Raw genomic sequence first — 27,847 nt, 5'->3', positions numbered from 1 at the left:
TTCCCAGAAATCTTGCGAATAACCCTCCCTCCGTTTGGCATAAAATGAAATGGAAGGTGTGAGACGAGACCCCGGAAACTCACGAGGTGCTCCTGTCGGTGGCTCTGAGAGAGCTGCTGCTCCGTCTGTGGGCAGCCACGTTTTTCTTCTTCTCTTACCTCAGTAAACTTGCTTTTCCCTCACTCTGTCAGCTGGCTCTTGAATTCTTTCCCGCGCAAAGCCAGGCACCCACTTGGCCTTCAGGCCGGACCCTAGCTGGGGTCCACTTTCCTGTATCAAGCACACGTCAAAGTAAATAAGCCTTATCACAGGCTAAACATGTCAACAAAAACTACGTAAATTTCTAAAACCGCACGACAACAGGTTCCCAAGAACCAGCCAACAGCTGTGTGTTTAGTATTGGGTGCATCTGCATCTTTGTCTGGGCTGTGTGCATTAACAAGCACCCCGACGTAGGATGGGAGGTGTGGACAGTTTGGGCTGTGTCACCATGAAGGAATCTGGGGAGGATTCCTGCCCGCACAGCCTGGAATTCTCTGCAAGAAGCTCCCCCCGTACATTAGGGTGAAGTCAGAGACATTTCACTTGCACTCTCCTGTAACTGGTAGCAGATCGTGGCAACCGCAATTCCACAACAAAGTCGCAGATATTCTGTCCCTAGGAAATCCGAGAGGGGGCTCTGGTTTGCCATCAGAATTCCCAGTTACCTGTGCTAACCCTGGTCTCAGCAGGGACGTCCCTCAATTTGCACTCTACCCAGCTACTGCCTGCAGGCTCCAGCCAAGCTGAGGCTCCCTTCAAGGAGATAAGCTCCCCCTTGGCATGTGCTTCTCGCAGAACTCAAGTCATACAAGAGAAATAGCAAATCTGCTTGCGTATCTTCAGTTCAATAAAAACTGGTAGACTTATCGCAGCTTAATTAGATTAAGAAACTTTCACGTTGAGCAACAGCAAAGGTTTGATGTGCAGAAGCTGCGTGGTCTGGAACTGAGAAGGCCTGCTGTCTATCTTGTGAGTCACCATGGAAAAGAGAATTTAATTTACACTGAACTTGTGAAATAAAGCTCCTAAAATGTACTTAAATACTTCATCCAGCCAACTATGTACACACTCCGTCACTACTTTAGCTTTCAGAAAATCTGTACTACTAAAATTGGTTAAAAAAATGCATATTAAACTTGGCCTTTCTACAATATTATTTGACTTAAACCATGTAGAACTTAAGGGAAAATTGGACTTGGTTTTTGCTCAATACCACAACAAGTAAGTGGTATAAACCCCCTGAGGGTGGAGAACAAAGCTGGGGGAGAGCAGAGGACACTCAGGCTGGTTAGCCCAGCACCGCAGAAGCTATGAGGGCACCTGGCCCTGCAAACCATCTGCTGATGACGCCTAACAAGCCCACGTTACTACTCAAGATCGTTTTACTTTCCAACTTAGCAGTTTGCAAGTGTAGAGGATGGGGCTGCAGCTGGGGTCAAGACAGCCCCAGCTCCTGGACAGCGGTGCCTGGAGGGAAGAGGCCAGAGAGGCCTTGTGGAGGCAGGTGTGAGCTGACGCAGCGAGAGGAGAGTGGGGCCGTGGGCAGGGCAAGGCAGACCCCGTCCAGGATGCAGCCCGGGGGACGGCTGGCACCACAGATCTCCTGGGAGCTGCGAGTGGATCAGCGTGGCTGGGCCCCGAGGTCCATATGGGAAAGTGACAACTGGAAATGCAGGTTGATCTGGGTCAGGGAGAGCCTGGTAAGCCTTGTTAACAACTTTAAATTCCCCAAAGCAGTTTTACCCAAACTTCAGACATCTCCATTCTATTGTCAACTGCTGCCACGTGCAGTGCCACCTGACCTATTTTTTTAAAAAGATTCAACATATTTGCAAAAGACATACCTGGTAAAGGGCTGTTATCCAAAATATACGAGGAACTCTTGAAACTAAACGACGAGAAAACCACCCAATCAAAAAACGGGCCGAAGACCTCAGCGGGTACCTCGCCACAGCAGGCAGAGATGGCAAGGGAGCGCAGCCACAGGAACTCCCCGGCACCGACGATGGAGATGCGCGTTGTGCAACTTTGGAAGACAGTTTGGCGGTTTCTTTCAAAACCAAACACACTCTTACCATGTGAAACTGCGCTCCTTGGTATTTATCCAAGGAACTGAAAATGTATGTCCACACAAAAACTTGCATCCCAGGCACGCAAGTAGGGAGGCTCCCACAGGTGAGGCGAGGCGGCTGGGGCTTATCCAAGCAGACTTCTGGCAACACAGGTGGGGGGTGCATCACTTGGAGCACAGAGGCTCTCTCGCCCCCTGTGAATTGCGGCCCAGAGAGGAGTCATCCTCCTACCAGTGCATGAACTCCCTACTGACTTGAGATTGCTTGACAACTGTACAATTTCTCTATTTTTTTTTTTTTAGAGAAATAGATTTTTAAAATAATTGGTTTGGAATATGAACAGAACTAAACCTTGTATCTGAATAGCAACAATATCAATTACACAAACTTTTACTTAAAAATATACAAAGTATCTGAAGATGTCATAGAACGTCAGAATGAAACTGCTGTTTAAAACCGACTGACTCTGAGGAGAGAACCAGAGATGTCACAATTTGTAAACAGCAGTTTCAGAAGGAGAGTATTTGGACAAAATTCCTTTCAGCTCTAGGGAACACATGTAAAATAACTCAATATTAATATAAAAACTTCAATGAGTGGCACACTTTTGGACTTTGAGGAAAAAGTCCTGTATACCCAGAAAAAAGGAGACAGATTTCCCAGAGTGACGACACACTTCTGTAGAACCAACACTCCAAACTCAGGAACTGCGGGGAGCACCTGACGTCAGTGTGTTTGATACTAAAACGTTCAGAAGTCAAACTCAGGTGTGCGTACTTCGCATTTTAAGGAAGAAACCTGGATTTCACTCAGTTTTTGCCTTGTTCTTTGCAAGTGCTGCAATGAATTCCTTTATGGTGCTCTGTGTACTTGTTCTAGGGACGAGTGGAATTGTCACTTTTTCCATAAGTTGATTCATCTGGAACAAGTTTAGCAGACACGCACTGTGTTTACCTGTCCACTCTGTCTCCTGGTTGCACACACACACGTCCCCTGGGGAGCCATCCCTTTACCAACTCCAGAAGAGCCTCAGCGTCTTACCCCGTACTCCAAGGTATGCTGCATACCTGAGTCAGGCCCAGCCTATCAAAGCAGGGCACCCCTCAGGTTCAAGATGCACAGACAGCCTGGGTCTCACTCCGCCCACTGTGGAAGGGGTGTTGTTCTCATAGGGAGACGCTGAGACATAAACCCGGACTTGGCGTTACCTGTGTCTGTCGCTGCACACAGGGAGTCTGTCTGATTAAAACCAGGGCAGAGCAGAGCCAGGACAGACACCAGGCCTCATACACCTTCTCAACTAGCCTTTGCCAAAATCCCCTGACAAATCACCTGGGATGCGTTCACTAGACTGTTCACCTGGCCTCTCCCCCAAGAGCCTGATTTCTAAGGTCTGGTTTGGAACCCAGCAGTCTGTTAGTACAAAACAAACTAGGTGTTTCTTAAACACCTAAAATTTTCTTAAATTTTCTTAAATTTGGGAAGCATTACCTAGTATGATGAGAAAGCCAATCAATACCTCTTTTGGCTTAAGATAATTTAAGTAGGCTTTCTGTTCCTTGCAACTAAGTCTTTATTGATACAGTGAGGGTCTCTGGACAACTGCCACTTTTCCAGAATTATCACATTTATGAATTTTTCATGATTCTAAAGACATTAAAGCCCCTTAACTGTAAGGTAGAGCTTAAAACCTGCTAACAAGGAGATTTTGACGACTTAAATTACTGACTGGCCATAAAAATCCATCAATAAAAACTCATACTAAAACTCAAATTAATCTTTTCAGTTGTATTGATTAGATTTCCTCATACTTCTTAAAGTTGTGGCAAACTTTAGCAACTTTTATCATTGAAATATTTGTCTTTGGCATTCTTTGGAAAGGTCATATTCTCCTGTGTTTCTTTCTTCTAGTGCTTTAAGCTGAACAGGTTAAGGAACCCGGGCTACTAGCCCAGCACAACGTTAGCAACAATTATTAGCACAAAAAACTGAAAGGAAAATAAAATGATTTTCATTCATAATGTTAATAAGGCTAAACCCAAAAGGTGTTTACACAATGAGACTGAGTGCAACAGTGTGAGGCAACTAGCTTTATTGAGCTGCGTTAGTTTCAATCACAGTCCCAGGGGCTCGTGTATCACAGTCAATGCTTACATTCATATTACATTTGTAAGCAATGTTTAAAGGTGTTCTCATGACTCACAATTCATTAATTTTCATGCCTGCTTTTTGCAGAAGTTCCTGAAAATCATTATAAATATGTAAATAGCTATAATTACCAACTTCACAATGACAGACTTCTTCACTTGCAGTTCCTCCTTACAAGGCCATGACCGTGGACACCCATGCTCAGACTATAAACATCGCAGGCAGCAGCATTTCCTAACAGAATTTTACTTTGACATTAAAGTTCGTAAGTAACACTAATTTAGCTTTTATAAATGGAATCATATCCTTTTGCGTGTTTTAAAAATTACATGGAAAGAAAATGCACATACTTTCAATAAAAACAAAAACTACACTGTTATTCAAGTAAGGTGACAATCACTTCAATTTTATTTTATAACAAATAGAATGGTGTCGTAGTGGCAAAACAAAATAAATAGTAATGTTAATATAGAGCTTCAATACTGGTCTCTTTTAAAATGTTTCTTTGGACAGAAATTTAAAACTTTTCAACTATCTTTTTTTTACCCCCATACCACCTAGCCCCACAAAAGAAATAAACATATTTTCTCCTACATCTTATATTTGGGTTATTTATTGGTAGCTTTTATCTTTAAAATATGAGATATCAAATACCCAAATAAAACCCTACCTACCATTGCAGTGAGTATCCTACTCTCCTTTCAATTCAAAATAAATATTTTAAAAATAAAGTTAATATAGGTTTCTACGTAGGACTTGCTCATTCCAGAAAGTACTTTCAAGAAAACTCCCACTTTTCAAATACTTTGAGAGCCTGTTTATAATACAAAGTACTTTTCCATTTTTTCAAAACAAAAAAATCTTTGCAACATACTTAATGAGAAACAAACAAGATAAAATATAAAACCTTAATTTTTATCTACAAGAATGCCAGTGAATAGCAATGTTAGAAATAAAACTCTTAGATCTGATCCCCTGCCCAAGTTTCATCTAGAAAGATAACAGTTAAAAAAATAAAATCTTACAAAAATCCCAAAGTTATAATTTTGAAAAGAAAAAACAGCTACATCTTGTCTTCTTCTGTAGGTCAGAGGTAGTAAAGACGGTTTGACAGTGACAGATTTGGTTCTCTGTGAATGCTCTGGCCAACAAGGAAAGCCAGTTTGTGAGCATACTGGCAAGGAGCGGGAACTCGAATGACACCCTTTGGCGGAAGGAAAAAAAGGTTCTATTACTCTAAATTTAGCTTCTTTAAATCGCAAAACTCAGTATTAACTCTAAAAGCCTTTTAAACCATAGCAACTTCATTTTGAAAAGCGAATCTCACTGATGTGAATAAACTTCAACAAATAAAACTACTTACTGGCCAGTTATAATAGACATGACAGAGCTTGTAAGTCAACCGCTGTATGTGGTCTGGCTTCAGGCCACTGCTGTCATAGATGACGTTATAGTGTGTGGGAGAAACGCTGCCACTTCTCACAGCCTGGCTCACGATGAAAAAATCATACCTGGAATTACAGAAACATGAATGTAAGCCTTACCTTTTGAAAGCTGAAATTAAGATAATTCAAGTTCCTTACCGTGAAAAGATCTTGTGCTCTGCTGTAACCTAATCTTTTCTTAGGATGTAGTGTGCTTCCTTGAAGTCCAGAACATGTCATTCATGAACCATTTGGGACTGCTTATGTGTAAAAGATGTTTGTAATAAAAACTACTAGACTTTCAATATTTGTCATGATGCCTCAGAGCAGAACCAAACATTTGATATGCTGCTAATTACTACGGCGCACCGAGCAAGTTCTTGTTTCTCCTCCACACCTGAAGGATGTGACTGAGCCATCAACAGAGACTCTTGAAATAGTACTTGTGGGGAAATGAATGAGTCTAGTTTCAGGGACCACTTTTCTCCCAACATGTTTTTACCACAGAACCTTTTCCCCTCTTGCCTGTTCCAAGTTATTCAATAAAAATACAACTAATTTTAATCATTAAGGATTAACCTTTAAATGGAAGGGAACATGAAAGAACATAAATAGAACTAGTATCGGATCAGATGGAAGGACAAAAACCAAGCACAGCCACCCCTCAGCACTGCCAGGGGACTGGCTCCAGGACCGCTGTGGATACCGAAGTCCAGGATGCTCCAGCCCCTGACGTAAAGTGGGGTAGTGTTTGCGTATGGCCTGCACACCTCCTCCCACAGCCTTTACATCATCTCTAGATTACTAATAATACCTAACACAGTGTAAATCCTATGGACATAGTTGTTTTACTGTATTGTTTAAAGAACAATGACAAGAAAGAAGTCTGTACATGTTTAGTACTGATACAATTTTTTTCCAAATATTTTCAAGTATTGGTTGAATCCACTGTTGGGAAACCCACAGATATGGAGGGCTGACTGCAGTACATACACAAAAGAGTATGACATTAGATATTTTCTTAGTATGAATGAAACATCAATCCAGAGTTAATGTAATCTGACCTGATAAAGATATAAGGAGATTAACTCTGTAATTTATTATCTGTCAAAACAAAATTAGAAAATCAGAATTGATCTACAACAGACTCTACATTTATTTTTTAGAAGAATGAGGGGATCAGAAATGTTAAATGACTTCTCCAAAGAGAATGCAGAAATCACAGCAGAGCTAGAATCTAAACCCTAATTCCCAACTTAAGCACATATCATGCAAAGGGCTGGTAATTAAAAATGACTCTGGTATTCATTAAAGTGGATTTCTCCAAGTGTTTGAATAGCATCAGCAGCAAGTTTTAAACAGCATCTAGGAAAAAGTATTTTTTCGTATTTCATAATTCAACTTGGATTTTACCCAATTTGTGTAAGGCAGTTATTGTCTCCAGGTCAGTGTTACATCTGGACCTTGGCATTGGCAGTGGTAAGGTTAGAAAGCACCGGGAGTCATTCTGAATGGTTAGAAGGAATCCTGCCGGAAGGAAGGGCTACGTGAGCACCTCAGCCTTGTTCTGTCTCCCTAGCCACTTTCCACCGATAGGTTAGGAACCCTTCTGAGCCAACGCTGTAACTAACATCTGCCTGAGACAAAGACAGGAATCCAAGGCAATGTATTTCAAAATAAAAATTTCTATCCACTGTCAGGTAACAGCTTACTAGATGAAGCTAAGATCTGTATTTTACTGTCATCTGTCCACGTAAATTTAGTATAGTAATGCCTCATGTACCCAAGGGTCATATGGGTCAAAGTGCCCCATATAGGAACTTTGCATTTAGTCTGACACTTTATCCTGATGAAAGTTGTCTTCCTCACAAGGTTCCAGAACATATAAAAACAGAATCATGCTAACTACTCGCTCTCGTGAGGTGAGCATTAATAGACTGTCTGAGGAGTTGCCATCATGAACATGGCTCACTGCACTGCACACCTCCCCACACAAAAGGGTTTTTGAGGAACTCACTAAAAATGAACCAAGTGTCATGACTTTACTACTGAACCCTCTGTGTCACTGAGACCATGACCTTGTGCCCGCCGGTGCCCTGCAAGTCCTAGTTGTCTCTCTCATCCTCTCCCTGCAGAGTGTAGCTCCCGGCCACACACAGAAGCCCGGCTTGCTCAGAAGCTGTCTTCTCACCTGCAGCTGTGTCTCAGATGGAACTTGCTGACCTTAGGATAACTAAGCGCATTACAGATCTACACACTTTTAATAGAAAACAACAATCTGTGGATGAGGTTCTATACGTAAAAAACACAAAAGCCATCTACAGAGGCAGTTCTTAACCTCTCAATGTGTAGTTAATACCACAGAAAATAATTCTCTTCCCCCAAAGAAAAACTGCACTCAGATGCTTCTGTTCAGTTTCAGACACTAAGAATTCATGGGCCCTAGTAATAATGTTAGGTAAAATTAGTTGAAGAACTTAGTATTTATAAGAAATATAAGAACTAAAAGGTAAACATTAAAATTAGTATAGAGGCCATGCTCATAACAAACAAACAAAAAAGAGAAAACAATTTTCATCTGTTCATACAGAACTTACCATTCTGGTCTGGTAACCTCTACATCAATAACTGTTCCAGGAAGTGGATTTTGAAGTCTTCCCCCAGACTGAGCAAAAAATCTGGCATTTACTCGTTTCTTCACCACAATTACCGTTAGTCTTGGGCTTAAAGAGGATGATGAAAGTAACCACATTCAGTCGGTCATATTTTCAGAGCACTTACACATTTAGACATGCATACATCTCATTTAAAAGGAACATCTCTTCGGGCATGTCATTCATCCAAGTCATGGAGGAATGATCATCAGCATCTTCCTCTCAACAGGAGTGAGGACCAGGAATGAATGGTGGGAGGAAAAGCAAACGGCACAAACGTGCCCTGTGACACAAGGTCATGCAGATGGTTTATCCACAGGTATACATTACATACCTATCATGCCAAAGTGTTAAAGCCCATGTGTTTTCAAAATTCACAATTTAAAACACTCTTCAGTGGGCATTTTCTACTATGTGGAAAATACAATATTAACTCTAAATTCTTTGAAAGGTAAGTTGATTTGAGTAATATCAAAGTCTAACCCAGTGCTTTTCAAAATCACCAGTTCACAATATATCAGGGGAGATATATATTTATATATAAAATACAAACACATTTTTTCAGGAGGAATAACTTGATTTTTGTGGTTAATATTTCACTGAAGTCTCAAAGGACATTTTGTGCAGACCCCAGAGCAGCCCTACCCCTCCTTGGCCGACCAGGGCAGCCCTGGAATCAGCCCTGTGTGGTCTGCTCGGGAACCTTCCACACCCTCTTCTACCCTCCTCTTAAAGGTGCAAGTCCCTCTGAGACAGTCACACCTGTGCACACACAGTCCGTTTAGGAATCTATGCATTAGCACAGGTAAGGCACTCAGAACAGCACTGGCAGGGAGTAAGCACTTGATCAATGTCACAAGTACCAGCACCTCCACTTATCCAACTACAGCACTAGCTGCTTAAGAGCACAGATGCGCTCGATTCCAAACAGTGGGAGGCAGAGCATCTACACAGAGTAATGTAGACAGACCTAGTAATGTCTGACTCAGTAATTTTGCTGATGTTTTGCAGTGAAGATTAAGCAGCGTAGATAGTTAGAGTGTGCTGCCTAGACTAATGGTCAAAAGGCCCAGAATGGGAACTTCTGTTCAATGATAAACATAATTCAGCTCCTTCATGGTAGTGGTAGCCAAATATAGAGGGGATAGGAAAGCAATTTAACTTAAACAGAGAACATTTTTAGAAATATCCTCTACTCACGCAGATCAACATTTCAACATTAAATGTTAAAATCAACATTTCAATTTAAAAGCACACATTGTGCTTCTAAGGACAACTACAAATATTTAATCCAAGCTTTGCATTTCTTAAGTGAGGAATAATTCTCAGGTGTTTTATATACAATCTGACGTTTTTTCTGGAAGAACTGTCCACCATTTATTGCTTACTGGATCCTGTGTGAAGTGCATTGCACACGTTTCATTTATTCCTTTCAACACCTTAATTGTTTCCCCTATTCCACAAATGAAGGCAAATTGGGATCAAATCCACTCTGATATTAAGACACGTTGCTCTTGACCATGACTCCCTCCTGCCACCAGATAACAGCACAACTCGCAATGTGAAGTTAACTTCATGCAACACTTACATGTTAGCCCAAGCAATCCATTTAGGGTCCCCTTCCCGGCCACAGTGTATTCCTATTGGCTGAAGGAGCCGGCAGGTGCACCCCACCAGCTGCACCAGGCTCAATCCTGCACACGAGGATGACTGTTCACAGGACTCACTCACTGGGGCCAGAATCTCCTTTCCAGGAGCTATTTCTGCCAACCCTTCTGGGAATCAAACCCAAAGGACTCAAAGAACCAGAGATGCAGCCCCAGCAAGGCCAACAGTGTGTACTCCCAGTAGCCCAAAAATCCAGCTCAAGGGAATAAGATGAGCTTGCACTACTACCTCTATTCTTCACTTCTTGAAAATTTCCTTCACTCTGGGTACGAGAAAAAGGCAACGAAGACTAGCAAGTGCTGAGTGCTCAGGCAGTGAGTGACAGGAAAGAAGCCTAAGAAAGCAGCCGTACATCTTAGACTCCTCTGTTACTGCCGCCACACCACACCTCCCCATACTGACAAAAAATCTTAGAGAAACATACAAAATAAGGCTTACAAAAACCTCAAAACAAACAAAAACACTATTTGAGAAAAACACAAGCATTAAAAGTTTTAAGGGGCTAGAAAAGAATATTAACCTTCTTTTTCAAAATATTAAAAAATGTATAGCCTTTTAATCTGAAACACAACTATTTCAAGAAAGATAAAAACACCCCTGGACTTGCTCTGAGAATTTAATGGCATAAAACCTCATTTTAAAACTGTCTGGGATAAAGTTATGCAGAGGGTCTTTTCGGACTTGGCCAGAGAGGACTCGGAAGCACCGTCCGGTTGGTTAGCTAGAGAGAGGAAGCAACGCTCTTGACGCTGACCCCATGCACCACGTAAAATCAGACCAAGCCCCAGGTATGGCCAATGGCTTTCAAAATCCCTAATCTCCATAATGATACAAAATGCTGACTGAAAAGGTCTGGCAAGAATAATCAGTATTTAAATACGCACATGCAAGCACACACAAACAAGCTTCCAAGATTTTCAAAATAATCTTAAAAATCAAATCTGTAAATCTTTAATCTATTAATATTACACACTTAGCCCTTACTACAACATCCCTGATCTCAAATTGCTCACAGATCTGATAACGAGAAATGGAAAAGTGAAACAATGTACTAATATATTAGAACAGCTGTCTGGAAATGGCATGCATTCTACTGTCCCCTGGCACTGGTGGTCATGCCTTTGGGAGCGCAGAGGAAGGCAAAAGCCACGATGGTTCACAAAGGACAGCACGTGCAGCACTCGGATACAGACAGCACCGTGCTCGGCTGTCCACAGTATCTAAGAGAAGAAAGTAAAACCATCTCCTCCTATGAGACTAGCCGCTTGCCAATCACCTTACTGATGAAGTACATTATGAGTCAAGTCTACAAGGAAGTGAAACAAGTGTTCAGTAAGTTAAGACTATTTGCAATATTTACTCCAATTGTGTGGATGCCTATGCGTGTATGGAATCATCATACACCTGCACTCCAAGGGTTCAGGTGAGAAAGGCGGCAGGCAGAGGACTGGTAATGGGGGTCTTAATGTCCTACTCCTTGAAGGAATGACACTACCCTAGCAGTCAACCCAGCCTCTTCCCTTGTGAAAAAAATCCCCGACACAAACATTCCTCTGCCCCTTCCATTACTGCAAAAGCCCTACTGTACCCAGCAAGTTAGGTTCCCACTTACCTTTTTATCTTGTGACGCTAATTTGAAAGATAAAAAGGTGTAGCTTTAAAAACAGAAAATGCTTTATAATTTGCATGCTTACTTGTAACCCCTACCAACAGATTTCAGGCAATCCAAAAACTGTGGTACTTCGTAGTTAACCAGCGTTTTAAGCTGACCATCTCCTACACCATCCCGATACACAAAAATTCGACTAGGCATGTATTCATTGCAGCTGTTCCAAGCCCTCAGAGCAGCTGAAAGAAAGCCAGAAAAGTTTTAAATGAATTCATGCTTACAACACAAATGGTGTGTTTTTCCCAAATTCTGGGCATATTTTTCAGTAACATAGCTCTTAGGGTAATTTCTTGAAGACCCCAGTTTAGAGGCCAGAATGGAAGAGCTTCAGGAGACTAACCTTGCAAGCAGACTTTGAGTCCATCCACCAGCTCTTGTCCTCGATCTTGAAACACACATCGCGAGAACCAGCTGTTTGGAGAAAAGCACAACTAGGGTGATAATGCAATTCTCTACAAGTTTTTCCTTTCTGAATTAATCTATATTTCACTCTTAGCAATGTGTCATCTTTGTAACTTCCTTTAAAGACATCTGCTAACATCTCCAAATACTTTATGAAACCTTAAATACATAGAAGTAGCAAGATACAGCAACCCTTGCTATATCCTTTATCAACATCACAAACTAAGTTTTCTTTTATTAGAAATCAACAATGTGATTCCATCTGCTGGAGAGAAAATAAAATGTAAACCATAATACCCAGAGATGCTGCCTAGTTTACACCCAAATACACACAGAAGTACACTCACTGGAATGCTCTTGAGAAACTACTCAACATATATTTCACTCTTCCAAAAGACAGAAGACCTTAAAACACACCCATTAGTAATGCTAACTAATATCCCCTTTTACATTTTCATTCATTCCTATTCTTAGCAATTCCCTTAGTTCCAAGAAAATCATTGAAAAATAATTTTACTGTGTTGAAATACAAGTGACTGAGTAAACTCAGGTGGTTTTTCTACAGCAAAACTTGAAACTACATTTCAGTGGCCAATAAAAGTTATTAAACAAAGAAGTTTTTAGAGATGGTCACATTTAATGAGATGTACCCTTTAATACAATATTTTAAAAATAAACTGAAATGTAGTTTGAATACTACAGATTTAAAGCTAATGAAGGGGTAAGGTAGGTAATAATTATTTTTCTAAGTTTTTTGGTGGGTGTTACAGAGAAATCAGCAGGATAAAAATAAAGAATGAACCCCACTCCTGCACCTCCTACCCCAGACACCAGCCCGAGCTTTAGTCCTCTGCGGCCTTCGTCTCGCCGTCACCCACAGCTGCCCAGCCTCACTCACCGGGTCATTCCTTCATTGATGCTGGCAACAAATCCTGCAATTGACCTCCGTCCAGCGGTGGTGTCATGGTAGCAATCAATGCCAACTATCATCGCCAACTTCAGCTTTAATAACAAATATTGTAATTTTAGATGCCACAGAGTACTAGCAACATTTGAGGAGTAAATCCATTTTCTTAAGCATCAATTTTAAAAGTGTATCCACCAGTTAATTAAAACTCACAGGCATGTCCACCCTCCAGAGCTCTCCTCCCATCTTGCAGTTCATCTGCAGGGCAATCTTTGTAGCAATGGCCATGACTGTTTGCTGCTTGCCCAAGGTTCGGGCCACCACACACTGGCTTGGGGTAGGGCAATCTGTACATAAGTATTTTTTAATAGCATCATATTTGTCCTTCCGATTACTTGACAACAGACAGACAACCTAAAAACAAACAAAATGCCCTCATTACAAAGAATTAGGGAACTGATGATTAAGTTCAAGGCAGAGGACAGGAAACCAGGCGCAGCTGTGAGGTATGAATGCCGAGCACTGTCATTTCCTTTACTCCTCATTTCTGCCATACAGCCAACTGGTATGACAGTGAGAACTTCTAGACACTGCTCATTATATTCAATCAAATGACAAAAGCTCATAAAGGAAAGAAATCATGTTAAGCAAACTATGTCACTTGAAACTGAACACCATTTAAATTCCAGAACTTAGTTAAATATGCTTTATGTGACCAGCCTGGACTAATTTAGAGATAGGGAACAGGGCAACGCAAGTTAGTGATCATTGACAGGTGGACAAATACAAGATTTTCCGGTTTTAATTTACGATTCAGTTAGGAGCATAACTTTTAAACTTTAAAGCTCTGGTTTGAGAATCTGATCAAACTATAAACTTTCCTAGGAAGTCCATGGACAATTTTGGGGACAAAACAGAACGCCATGTGTGACGATGCCATTTCACCTCAGAAGTGTCATGAAGGTTCACTGTTATTGCTGTTATTACCACCAAACTGTTTTCAGATAAGGAAATAAAGCCAGAAGCACTTGCCCAAGCCCACACAAATGGCTGAGCCAGGACATGAACCCAGGGATTTGACAGCAGAGTTTACACTCTTAATGACTATGCGACAGATTAAAACAAAAACAAGAAACCAAAAACTGGACCTGAAAACCTACAATTTCAGATTACAGATAAAAATCATCTGCCTCAAGTGGCCGCCCTCATCTCCAGTCCCCGACCCTCCGCACCTCCCGCGCGCACACACTTCACAGCGAGACTTCGCCAGCAGGAGGACCTGCTCCTCGCCTTCTCCAAGGCGTCCCTCGCCCACCTGGGTGCAGGGCCAAAGACACAACAGCGCATTCCAGGAGAGAAGGTGAAAGCGCTTAGGAGAGTGGTTCCATCCATATTTTCAAACTCTCGGGTGCTGGCGATGCCCACTGAAGTCTACAGACTTTCCTGTTTCCCAGGGCCGGCCCACTCACTGAGACAGAGCTTACACCAGACGGTCCAGGAAGTTTCTATTTAATTATACACTTATACTTCTATGTGTGCTGAAAGCTAGTTTTTACTTTTATGCCTGTGTTTTCCAAATTTTCTAGAATAATTAAAGCCTTTGAGTCTGAATACATTGAAGATGGCTTTGTTTTCCTTCAGCGCCCCCTGCCTTTTGCAGAGCACAGTAACAAGCCCCTGAGCACACAACTACGCTGGCATTAGTCTAGCTACTCTACGTAAACAAAATATAATTTGTGGTTAGTTTGGGAACCTAATTATAACATTAGGAAAATGAACTCAAAATTCCAAGATTTAAAAATGCCCCTTTGAAGCATTTCATCACTGAAAACTGCCTATGTATCAATTAGCTACTTACTATCTGGGTATCTGATGTAACCTTTTGCTGTAAGACTCTTAAATAGGCTTCGGTTCTATCATCCACTTCGATCCTGGAATGGAAGCACATAATCCAACACTCAGGAAAAGTGATAAAAAATGTACCATGCATAAACATTTTCCTATATATTATAGTACATGAAACATTTCTTTATAAAATCAAACACTAACAATAGCCATTTAGGCAAAAGACTGTTTCTAACACAAGCAATGGCAATAGTGTAAGCACATACGTTTGAGAATTAGTCCTAAATGATCTCTTCTCCCACTGATTCTTAGTTATTAAAATATAATTCTGTTTATTACCATTATAGGGAGCCATATCAAATGTTTAAACTAAGGTAATCTAGTTACTGTTTTAAGTAGCTCAATCACTTTTGAGTTCCCACACTCTCCAAATGACTACTAATCAATTTTCACAGTAAAAATGAATTGATAAACTTACATTATTGCTTTTTTCATTTGTATGCCCATGGCTGGTGTAACTTTAAACAGATTTTGTATCAATGAATTGGCTGCTTCATAATTTCTTCGAGTATAGATCAATAGCCAGTTATCTAGTGGCTTAACACTAATTAATGGTGCACCTCTTGTTTCTTTTGACCAATCTGCAAATTGTGGATTGTAATCAAACTAGAAGAAAGTTCAGAGACACTGTAAATTCCATTGTAAGTTCTCACTAATCAAGTCAAAAAGTCTTCAATAATTCTACATGGCATATGTTGGAACTTAGTGTGCTACTACTTATACATCTGAATTAGAGTGACAGATAAAAATGTCTTCCACGGGAGAAAAAGATACAAAAATGTATCCAAAGGATGATGGCAATTTTATCTAAAATACATCGACAGCTACTACTTGAGTGCTTACTTGTGCCAGGTGCTTTCCTAAGTGCCTTAATTGCATTCTCCCCAATGTTTTCTAAAATCTTGTAAAAATAGCTGTTATTTTCTTCATGATGAAGAAGGCTTTGAAAGTTAAGCAACCTGACTGAGGTGCTCGATGCTAAAAGCAAGCTTCAAAACACAAACGCAAGGCAGCAAGCGAACACAGCGCAAGGCAGCAAGCAAACACAGCGCAAGGCACAGCACCCTTGAGCCGGTCTTCACAGAGGAGAAATCCAGTGTCTTCTGCAAGTCCTGCCCGCCTCCCTGACTGCTAATACAGGGATATATACTCTCATTATTTCTACAGGGGATAATAAAAACAATTGCAATCCAAAGATTAAGTTACACTGTTAAATTCTTATTCATAGAACATTTAGAAGGTGAGGAGTTTTCCATAAATTATTTTTTATATTTTGGCACTTAGTGCTTCAATTACATAAAAAAATTTTAGAATACTTGCTTTTCCTTTTCTGAAGATTATTCATAAAAGGCATAATTTTTAACATATTATCTCTACAAAAAATGGTCCAAGCAAAAATGAAGCCAATCAAATCAGGAGTTCTCCATGTAAAAGATTACTTTAGTGGCAAAATATCAACCCAATCAGATAGTTAGATGAATTCAACACCTTAGAGTAACTCAGGTTATTGAAAAAAACATTAAGCCACCTTTTAGCTAAGTCTTACAGATTATTCTGAGGACCAAGCTACAGGCTCCAGAGTCTCTAGTGCTTCCCCATTTTCTCTTCCTGGAGCACACCCACTTCTAAAGTCCTGGGCTGCTCGGGTGAGTTGACAGAGAGGGGAAGTGGGGAAGAGAAAGGTGAGGAAAGGACCAATGTGGCACATAGCAGGTTATTCCTACTTGCTTTATTGTGATCTGACCCAAATCTCACTTGATTGACAACTTTAAAAACTGCCTTACTGTTTTTCCACCTTGGTGAATCTTTTCTGCTTGCAAAATTCTTCCTGAGAAGGACAGTAAGTTGGAGTCAAAGCTCAAACCCCAGTCTCGAAGCTCCCTTTGAACATTATCATCTCTGTAAATTTAACATATTTACATGCTACTAAACTTAAAAGAAACACAGCAAAAGCTAATAGATATATGCAAATAGAGATCCACTCCAACTTACAATTAATTTCAACGTTTCTTTCAGGATTGAGATCCTGGTGAGAAAGCTGGAGACACTTAAGTACAATCTATTTTTCTCTCATCACCTCTACACTTCTCCTCAAGGCATTCTTTAATTTACACTTCTGATGCCCAAACTATCTCCCCCTCAAAGTAAACCCTTGACATAGCAAAGACAGAAAGTAGGGTTATCCAAAAACACTGCACTTTTCTGTTCTGTCACCTGTTTCTAATAGAAGAATTAGAAAGGCCACAGGCTACAAAGTTTAACTTTATTATTTCCTGAAGAACGTGAGGTAGCCTCACTTAGAAATATGAAGAACAAGCCCACCCCAAATACTGCAAACACTAAAGGAGAAAGTTACTTTCTGTCACTCCCCCAGAAGGAAGTCACCCCCCAAAACCCACATAAAATACTAGAGAAAAAACTGAAACCGTGTCCTAGTGAAATAGATGACTTACTTATGAATGTAGTCGATGAGTCTTCCTACTTCACGTTGCCTCTGCTCCGGAGTTAGTCTTGTATGCACAGCTAAGTCCTTCATCACATTAAAATCATTACGCATTTTATCAGTTAGACCTTTAAATAAAATATGTTTATATTCAGGCATACGGTTAAAGAAATAATGATCAGGTCTAAATAATATTTGGAGTGTAGGGTGATGATGTGTGAAAGAAGAGAATTCCAAGGAGATGAAGCAGCTTCAGTAAAAGGGCTTTTGGAGGTGGAATTGAGAGAGGGGAGAGTCAAGGAATGCTGAAGGACTTCTAGAGAAGAATGGGTAAATAATCTACCGTTTTCCTTCCAAGTAAACAAAAGTCTACAGTACCTGTAAGGTAGCAGAGCTCAGGAATGAGCATTGCCGGCCCTGGCAATGTGCCCCCAGGGCCCCTCCTCCTCTTGGGCTGGCTGACCAAGACCGGCTGCTTCAAGTCGGTGATCTCTTGGTTATATTGCTGCTCACAAGAGGAAAGCGTCACTGTTCATACCAAATGCCTTGAGTAACACATTTCAGTGGGCAAAAAGGTTTTTTGTGTGTTTTAAATAAAGAATTGACGCCAATAGCAAGGCTGCTAACAGCTCCCAAATAAAGTTTAAAAAATGCATTTTTCAATCTTCTTAAAACAGGTTGTGGTTTATATGCTTTACTGAGTATCTCACCTTTTTTCCTAAAAGCTTAGATCATCGAGGACAGTAAGGTTCTGAGTCCTGACTTTCAGTCACAGTTCTATTTGCTTCATTTTTTGACGTTTTGGTTTAGAAATAGTAGTCTGTGTGACTTGAGTTTTCACCACAGCATAATTCCTCTAAAACCACATGTAGTGAGAACTTACATGTTCTCACTAAAAGCCATCTCAAGATAAGCATAAACAGGGGAAGGGAAAAGGTTTCTATGCTACAGAACATTTTTAATCAGGAAAGTTCTTATAAAATCTCCATATTTTCAAGAAGCCAAATTTCAATTAAGCAGTATTAAGATTCCCCATACGGAATCACTGCCTAAAATATGCTTTTACAATTCGTGAAGTGACAAAACATAATGACAGTGGTGACTCAACGTCCTTACAAGAATGAGCTCCCTGGCCTCCAGCTCAGCTCTGCAATTCTAGAACCATGACAGACTTCAGATGAGTTGTCCTCACTAGAGCTTCTGGCCCTGTGTCTTAAAGACCCTTTCTTCCCTGCCTTCTCCTGTATCTTGCTGACAGCAGATCTTTTAAACACCCTAATTCACATACGGCTTTTTATTTAATAAAATCACACATCTCCATTGAGCATACAAAAGGAACCTCACTCACCGTGGCCATTTCCATAGTCTCAGTCCCTCACCAATGGACTAAGGCAGGGCCCCCAACCTTTTTGACACCAGGGACCGGTTTCATGGAAGACAATGTTTCCACGGCCCAGGGTGGGGTGCTGCGGAGCTCAGGCAGTGATGTGCAGCCTGTTTCCTAACAGGCCACAGCCTGGGGGCTTGGAGACAGCAAGACTAAGGGGAACCTGCCCATTTCTTGTTCCCATCCCATGACAAGGTCCTGGCCACCTATTACAACCCTTGTGAATTAAGAAACCAACTATCCTGTCCTCGACTTCCTTTCCATCCAGGAAAAATAGTTAATTTTCTTATCTCAAATAAGAAAATTTCAAGTAGAACACTCCTTTCTGACCGCTGCTTCATGTAGCTATATTACTTATTTTATCACGCTATTTTCTTTATTGAGGGTCTGATAACAGCTCCCCCCTTCACATCACATCACTTACTTCGGGCACATGTGGCAGAAGTGTGACAGTCATTTGAGAAGTGTTCCTATTCTCATCCCCTTTCACCCAAAGGCCTTAAGTGTATAATAGTTCCTGACACAGAACTTGGGGAATCCTTCCTGTCTATACTCTTAGGGCCTAAACAAAAAGCCTGTCAATTCTTTTTTAACTTTTTCTCTACATCTAAGAAACAGCACTCTAATTTCTATTTGACATTATTGTTAAACCTTTTTAAAACCTACTGACTGTGATCTTCCCTTCCAAAGGCCCTTCTCTCCTGAATGTTGTCCAGGTATTATCTTCCATCCCAAACCACCACTTACTACTAAAGCTGCATTTCTACCAGGAAGTCCCAAGAATGTCTTGTTTAAAATATCTCAACCCAACCCCCTTCCCTTACTATTTCTACTCAAGACACCGGATTACCCCTGGCTGTGACAGTCTTCCCTTCAGAAAGCACCTGAGCTGAGAGCTAAAGCACAAGGGTAAGACCCCAGCTTGTAGAGTGCCGGCAAGGACAGCGGCCTGGGAAAGAGCCCTTGGCTGGTAAGGAGGTTGGGGTGGGGCACAAGCCACAAGGATAAAGCAGCAGCAGGGGCTGCTTCATTCAGGGTCTCACTGGATAAAGGCCAACATGCTTAACCAGACGCAGGCACAATGAATGGGAAGTCACCTAATTCCTTTGGGTAGAAGAAGAATAACATCAGATTTGTATGAGTTGGAAATGGATCAGAAAGCAGAATAAATGAATACTAAGAGACTAGTTGAATGAATTAGAAAAACAAGGTCCAGAAAGACAACAGTTACTTAGAAAAGGAAAAAAATGAAAATATTTCCGATAACAAGGTAGAGTGCTAGTATTTGACAAGCAATGAGTTACAGAAGGCAACAGAGAAGCCACGGAGGTTGGTCTGAGGTTTGAATTCTCCATCACTTACTCGTTTATTCAAATACCTCGGTGCCTACTTAGGCACTGGGGAGTACATAAACTACAAAATCTCCACCTCTGTGGAAGTTATTTTCCCTGCATTGATCAAGAATGCTGAATGGGGCCAGCTTGGGGGAATACAATCCATTCAGTGTTGGCAGCATGTGAGGTTGTCTTTGAGACATCCAAATACTTAGAACCACCAAGAGTTGAGTTTAGACATGTCTAGACTGGAGCTAGAAATGTGAGAATTATTAACATATCATTTGCTGGAACCTTGGGCACAGCCAAGACTGAAGATCACCTACGCCCTAAACATGCAGTAGCGGGGGCCTGGGGCAGAGCTGGTAAGTTTGGAAAAAAAAAAAGCGACTTACGGAAGAATGGGCTGGCAGGTGATGGTCAATACTAGTCAGGGAAGGGGAGGATTTCCCCTCACCTTGCTTCAGGTTTAAATCACCATTTTCAACGGATGCTTCCTTTAGATTTGTTGCTGACATATACCAACTCCTCCCATCTCCAAGAGTGATTATTAAACACCGAAAATGCCACAACCCGTTTCTCACAGTAACCTCTGACACCCAGAAGCATCTAGGTTAGGCATGGTTGGAATTCTCAAGGAGTAAAGAGGTTGCAAAGACTGGTAGGAAAATCAAGCTGAGATGACCCCTGGCTTGTTGTCATTTTGCCAAGAGTAAGATCAGCCCTTCATGCAACTTCTCAGAGAACCCTCCCCTCAGTAGCAGACTCTGATGCGTTCAGTCATGGCAGAGCAGCAGCACAAAGGCTACTAGTAAATGCATATTTTCCACACAAAATATAAATATGCAATAGCTCATTTATCCAGATTTTTAGAAATAGGATATATTCTACTAACAGTGGAAAATAAGTGATGAGTTTTAGCACTTCAGAGATAAGTTTTACTATTTTAATTGATACTGTTTTCTAGAAATAACTTTCTTGTACTTTTAACAGCACATCAAATGGAATGTGACCTTCTGAGAATGTGACCTTCTAAATCCCTGAGGATTTAGGGGCCAGATCTGCTCATCTCTGAATACTAAAACAATGTTACTATGCATTTCTATATAAACACTTTATTTTCTTCTAGTCAGTAGTTGTTCTTGCTGCTATTTGCCTCTGGGGATTTTTTTCAATTTGGCAATTACTGTGACAAAAACTAGAATCTTTATAAAACTGTGTTTGATGATCACCCAACAAACTGATCTAGCCTATATGAACTAAACAAGCCGATCCAAATTTTGCCAGTATGTAAATCAAAGGGGTTAACTCATAGGCAATAGATTTAACACAACCGATATTGAGGTTCAAACCACCCCTCCAAGTGAAGACAAGAAAATGTTGATTATACAATGAGAGATAATATGGTAAGCTGATAACTCATATTTCCAACTGTTATTGGACCTATTTGTCCTCCACGTGCTTCAATTCAAAGCTTTCATTCTACTGGAAAAGGGAACCAGGAAAGGGGACCTGTCATTATGTGAATTGTACCAAATAAAAGGAGGCATTTTAATAATCTGATGAATTAAAATGAATTATGCTGTGACTGCCCTAATAAACACATTTACATACAGCTTTAAAAACAATTTGTTCCAAATGTGCACACAAGTGTTACAAAAATGTGAGGCTATTTCAGATTTCCACTGAGATCTAAATACCTCAGATGAAGAGGATAACACAGGTGCTGGTGCCTCACCTTCCTGTAGTACTCCAAGAAGCTGACTTCAGTGCCGTCAGCTTTCTTAAAGGTGCTCTTTGGGTTCTGGTCCCAGTCGATGTCGTCCACTCTGTATGTCTTATTGTTATACCTGTGGGATGACTGACATTTGACTGCATTTGATGGCAGGCAGAGAGCTGATATTAAAAACAGACTAGACAGCATGTATTCTCTAAAATTTACAATCACCTGGCTATATACAACGTTATGGAAAGAGAAAGGGAAAAGGATTTCTTATAGACTATGCCAGATGGGTGGGGTAATGACTAAACTGCTATCAGAAAATAATTATAAAGGATAACAATCATTAGATATTTGTTCTGCCCAAATGAATTATGTTTCCAAAACTTTGATCTTGGGAAAGGTGACAAATATTCCTCCTCCTTTTCTGTGCTATTCCCACCACTCAACTTTAAACTCCATTTTCTTTCTAACATTGTAGGCTAGAAAGCTACAATATTTTACAATTTGAAAAAAGATTTGGCATTTTAAAAAAGCAGTCTTACTTGGTAAGAACAATTAAACCTATTAGTTCTTTAGAAACTTGTTCTTGAAATTTCTGTTCTTCAGTTTGATGATAAAAGTTTAACATGAAATCTAGAACAGTCTCACTTCGCAGGACTTTATGACTAACATCAGTGCAAAGCATGATGTTGTTTTCATACTGAAGAATGGAAGTAGTGAAGCCAGGCCAAATCACCAACCTGTCAAATAAAATGCACGCCATCAAGTAACCTCTGTAAATATCCAAAAGTGTTTTTGTACATATTTATGTTTTTCACCTTTATTAACTGGATCTAAAGTACAAAGTTTTTGAATGAGTTAATCTCCTTATTTCTAGATTTTACATGGTTCCAGATAAAGATTTGTCTTTTCTAGACCTTCAATATATTATAATAATTATAATAAGTTCCATTTTATATAAACACACTAACTTTATTAAACTATTTGCTACATTGGCCTAAGAATTGAAAAAGCTGCCAATCTAATGAAAGCACCTACAATTATTATAAGAAACCTAAACCACTTAGGCTGCAATCTTTTTCTTCTTTCTTTTTTTTTTTTTTTTTTACAACCCCACCCTCTCCAGGCTGCAGTCTTGACACACCACATTAACCAATGAATTTTATTACCTAAGAGCAAAATATAAACTTATTAATAGCATTGGACAGCTATATATGCTTTCCCAATGACAGATAAATTATGTGATTTTTTTTAAATCTAAGCTTTCTGGAATGTCTCATTATTATTCAAGCCAAGTTAAATGTTCATTTAATGCAATGGGTACTATTCACAGTCACAGTAGCAAATTTGATCACTTCAAATTGGAGTATCATTTTCAAAGTTTGTGATTAAGCCTAAGGAATATCAAACTTTCCACTTCATACAAACCTATGATTTGGAATATCAATTGGGTCACTTGGGTTGTAATAATTCCGTCCGATTTGTTGCAAATTCATGATTTTCAAAAGCCTAGAAAGGTCAGAATAGTTAGAAAAGTGAATACTGGTAAGTATCTCTAATACTGCAATCAGAAGGGCATGCTGTTTAGAGTAGGGGTTGGCAAACTAGGGTCTTTGGCCAGGCCAAATCCAGCTTACCTGCTGGTTGTTTTATGGCCTATGAGCTAACAATGGTTTTCAAATTTCTTAAAGGTTAGAAAAAAATCAAAAGATTATTTCATGATACATGATTTATATGAAATTCAAATTCTGGTGTCCATCACTAGTTGTACTGGAACACAGCCAGGACTGCTCATTTACGTATTGTCCACACTGCTTTCACAGCATAGCAGCAGAGCTCAATAGCTGCAGCTGAGACCACATGGCTGGAAAAGCCTAAAATGTTTACTGTCAGGCCCTTTGCAAAGAAAAGTTTGCCAACCTCTCATTTAGAGAAAAATAAATCTACCAGTTACATTAACATAAAACGAGCATCTATCAAAATGAATTGTCCTATCATCAGTGACAGTTATCTTATAACCAACTTAAAAAGGTAAATTACAAACCCAAGTATTATACCCCATAATACTCATGCAAATTTCAGCCTCATCTAGACTGTTTCTTATCCCTCTGCAAAAAAAATCTTTGCAGAGCACATGTCTTGATTTGGGATTTGGAAAACGTGGTATATACATTGAAAGTGAAGGATCAAGCATGCAGTATGTCTCCTGTGGTGGGACAAGTAACCTGAACAGCCCTAACTCTGACCCTCTTTCGGATCAAGCACTCACTGTGGGGAGGAGGAACATACAGTCAGCAACAAGCTCCTGAGCATACTGTGTTCTTAGCACAAGCGCAGACAGTTGTGGGAAAGATCTGGTGTCAACATGAACAGGGAAGCTAAAGACAGAATGCTTGCTTAAAGCAAGTCAATGAATGCTACGTCAATAAACCACACCTTAAATGACTATTACAGTACAGAGAAACCAAACGTTGCAGAATGTAGGTAACAAAGTGTACAGGTAATTGAACTTTCAGTTCTTCCAACTTTTGCTTTAAGTTTTTCTTAATAAAATGCTGAAAACAAAACACTAACATACCTCCTGAAAATAATATTATAGAACTGCAAACAAGTTGGCGATGTGGGTGGAAGTTCATTTGTTAAAGTGATCGTTATCCTCACATGCTCTCCATTGCGGGTTTGGCTAAAAACTTCTGTAACCTAAAGCCAGAGAGGTGGAAAACCAAACTTTTAATTCTTAAAGGAAAACTAAGCCCAATCATATCACGCCTATTTAATAAAGCAACACTGAAAAGTACATAAAAATTTTAAATGGAATTTTTAAAAAATGGCTATGAGAAAAGAGTGGCTAAGTGTCTGCATTACAATTCAATTGTAATCATTAAGTTACTCAGGTTGATTTCAGAATTATAAAATAATGCCAAAGTGCCCTTTGGGTTTATGACCAGTCTTGTCAGACAGAAGACCCCTGGGGTCTCTCTAAAAGCCATCCGACCTACCCTGTATTGCGGCAGTTCTGCTTTGAAGTGGAAATCCCCCATCTCCCTCTCCCCATCCAGACATTTGAAATAACCTTGTGCTGTAGTCTTTTAGGTAAAAATAATATTGTTCCATCAAAAGCATGACACCTTCCAATTAGATCTTCATGTTGAAAAAGAAGAGCTGAACGGAGTCTTCTGGCTTCCATCAGTGGGTTATAGTCAATGTGGTACTGATACAAGGCCCACTGGGGACGCGATGTCAACCGGAAATGGTTAGTGCTTAACCTCACTATAATGCCTGAAGAACCTGAAAAGTCAGTCACAGTCAATCAACAAAATAGCAAGTTTATTCTGCCTTGAAATCTTTCCTACCAGGACAAGGCAGACACAGTTCTGTAAACACAAAGCTAAGTGCAGCAAACAACATGAAAATTCTCCAACGTCTGACTTTGGGGACCACTGGCCTGTCTATTTAGCTGAATTCCTAAAGAATCATACATTTAGAAATAAATCCTCCTTAGAATAAGTAATTTACAAGCAACCAACCAAATATCTTCATGGCAAAGAGTTTTAAAAGAAAAATGATCTATAGAATATTTAATGAGACATTTCAAAATACGCAGTTAAAGACATCTATAGGCTGGGCACTCACACCTGTAATCCCAGCACTTTGGGAAGCCAAGGTAAGAGGATCACCCGAACCCAGGACCAGCCTGGGCAACATAGCGAGACCCCTTCTCAACAAAAGATAAAAATTAGCTGGGTGTGGTGGGAGGCACCTATAGTCCCAGATACTTGGGAGGATGAGGTGAGAAGATTGCTTTAGCCCAGGAGTTGGAGGTTGCAGTGAGCTGTGATCACACCACTGCACTCCAGCCTAGGCAACAGAGCAACACCCTGTCTCTTAAAACAAAACACTTACAACCTATTTCATCAAAGCCCAAAGGGAAAGGAAAATGGAAAAGCCATGCAAGATCCTTGACTAAATGTGTTTTTTCTTCCTAGTAATGCATCATACAAATAAACACGTAAAATAAAGCGCCTCAATTCAGTGTCCTGTGTACTTGAGAAATAATCTCATGAAACTGTATTCATAATTAACCTACCTGTTTTTGACTCTTTAACATGGTCTAGGTTCTGTCTTGTATTCACACCAAGATCATGAAAATCTCTACGACGACCTCCTCTCTCTGCTAATGATAACTCCTGAAATCCAGCAGATATCTGGAGTTCTGAAAAGAAAAGAAAATTTTATACCTGGGCAATACAAAACATAAATAACAGTCTTAATTCCCATAGTGCTATTATATGTAGCCCAAAGAATATTGAACTATGAAAGATAATGCACAGCAATCCTATCAAAACGTTTGAGGATGTTATCTGCCAAACAGGAGAATGGTTTCCTAGTTATAACTTAATTCGTAAAGTCTTTCTTGTCATGACCCTAGGCAAACAGTTACTCCCTTTCAAGAGATATACATCTTCAAAAGATCAGGACAATTAGACTGTAATGCAAGAACTCAGGAGCATGTGTTTATTGATCAAGAAATTATTTTTCTATAAGTCTGATAACCATCTAGGGGCCTTGACGTATTTTCCACACTCTGTCATAAAAGCTTGTTTGGAATTTTTCCCTGAAAAGTTCTAATTTGTCTTAAAAAAAATTCAGTTCTGGACGCAAAAACCCAATTATTAGTTTCTGAATATAAACAATGATGAAATCTGTTCCCCTTTCTGCACACAGTACTGCTTATAGTACTGTTACAGTACATTTAGCCAAAGCTAATCCTACACACACGCACAAACTCGTGCTCTCTTCACCTTGTGACTTGGCTGTTGCTCCTACTGTTCCTCCTCTCTGTCGTCCACGGCCAACTAACTCGCCCTCTGCCGGTGGCTGCTGAGGTCTAGGCTGACTAAAACCAGGTTGCTGACTCTGCAGTTACATGCAAATAAATAATGGCATTCTTGTTATGCCAAGAAGTCATATTCAACCAACACCAATCTAAGTTAGCAATCAAATATTTTTAAAAAGAAATTTCTTGGAGAGAAGAGTCACCAAATAAGGTCAAGAATCCACTTCTAACATCCTCAGGAAATAGAACATGGTCTCATTTTGCTCACTTCCTATCCTCCACAGGGCTGTTTTTAATTTACTTTCCACAGCCTAAGCTGATAAAGGTTCAAAGACATTTTCCACAGTTAGAGGAGGCACAGCACTCACGGCAGCGGCACCCACGTGTTGCACCGTCTCCTGACCCCTGGCCCTTCCTCTGGCTCTTGCTCTGGCTCTCCCAGTCATTTTTTTTCACTAGAAAGGAAACAGTCATGAAAACAATACTCAATGTACACAATCACATTTGACCATTTCTACAATGTTACATTTAAATTTACTTGAGATTCTAAAATAAACTTCCAGACAATTATGTATCTTTTTAATCTTTCCTGACACAGTTTAAGGCAACCATTCCTACGTTCAACACACTTAAGGGCTTACTGTGGACTAGGGCACCGTGCTAGGGCTAAAGGGGAAAACTTATTTTAATATAAGATTTAGGTTTTCAATTGATTAATTATAAACAGACATAGAAGGAACAGAGTGCTAATAGAATTAAGATGCTGGTGACTGGTTCATTCTTTCCCACTTGGAGATTTTATATATTTGCACAGACACGTGTGGGTGCATACATAACTGACCATGAAACAGGGCACTGTGGCAATTTTCCCACCACGCCTCTGCTACATACATACGGTGTCCTCCTGGATCTTCCCACAGTTCCACGTGTAGCTTAAACTGAACACACCAAACTAATACTATCTCTTCTACCTCACATCATTCACGTCCCGTAATTTCATTCTTGGTGAGGGGCACCACCATCTACTTTGTCTCTAAAGAAAAACGGAAGAGTCATTGATCTTTATCTAAGCTACTCCCTCGTTCCCTGCACGTCTGCTGCGATTCCCTCCATTTCTTCAAGTGCCTGCTGTTGGCCAGGATCGGCTGGAGGCGTTAACGCCCACTCACCCCGCCATGGAGAGAAAACAGGGTCATCAGATTACTAGGGCAGAGGCCTCAGAGCTCACCTGC

General features: G+C 40.3%; 1 protein-coding gene across 1 annotated transcript; it reads right to left on the bottom strand.

The window, feature by feature from the left end:
- Positions 1–4,652: 4,652 nt before the first annotated feature.
- Positions 4,653–27,067, bottom strand: PIWIL1 (piwi like RNA-mediated gene silencing 1). The gene is made up of 20 exons (XM_045534298.1): positions 26,984–27,067; positions 26,581–26,695; positions 25,866–25,991; positions 24,852–25,066; positions 24,357–24,478; positions 23,207–23,287; positions 22,321–22,518; positions 21,794–21,905; positions 17,713–17,839; positions 17,345–17,462; positions 16,676–16,790; positions 15,310–15,497; positions 14,845–14,917; positions 13,200–13,400; positions 12,978–13,081; positions 12,018–12,088; positions 11,703–11,856; positions 8,284–8,409; positions 5,626–5,773; positions 4,653–5,466 (listed from the first exon to the last, which is right to left on the bottom strand). The coding sequence occupies exons 1-20, from the start codon at positions 27,059–27,061 to the stop codon at positions 5,350–5,352; spliced, it is 2,589 nt and encodes an 862-aa protein (XP_045390254.1). The 5' UTR covers positions 27,062–27,067; the 3' UTR covers positions 4,653–5,349.
- Positions 27,068–27,847: the final 780 nt, after the last annotated feature.

The sequence above is a fragment of the Lemur catta genome, chromosome 21 (assembly GCF_020740605.2).
Source record: "Lemur catta isolate mLemCat1 chromosome 21, mLemCat1.pri, whole genome shotgun sequence".
In the NCBI taxonomy this organism is placed as follows: Eukaryota; Metazoa; Chordata; class Mammalia; order Primates; family Lemuridae; genus Lemur; species Lemur catta.
This window is presented reverse-complemented; position numbering and strand designations above follow the sequence as displayed.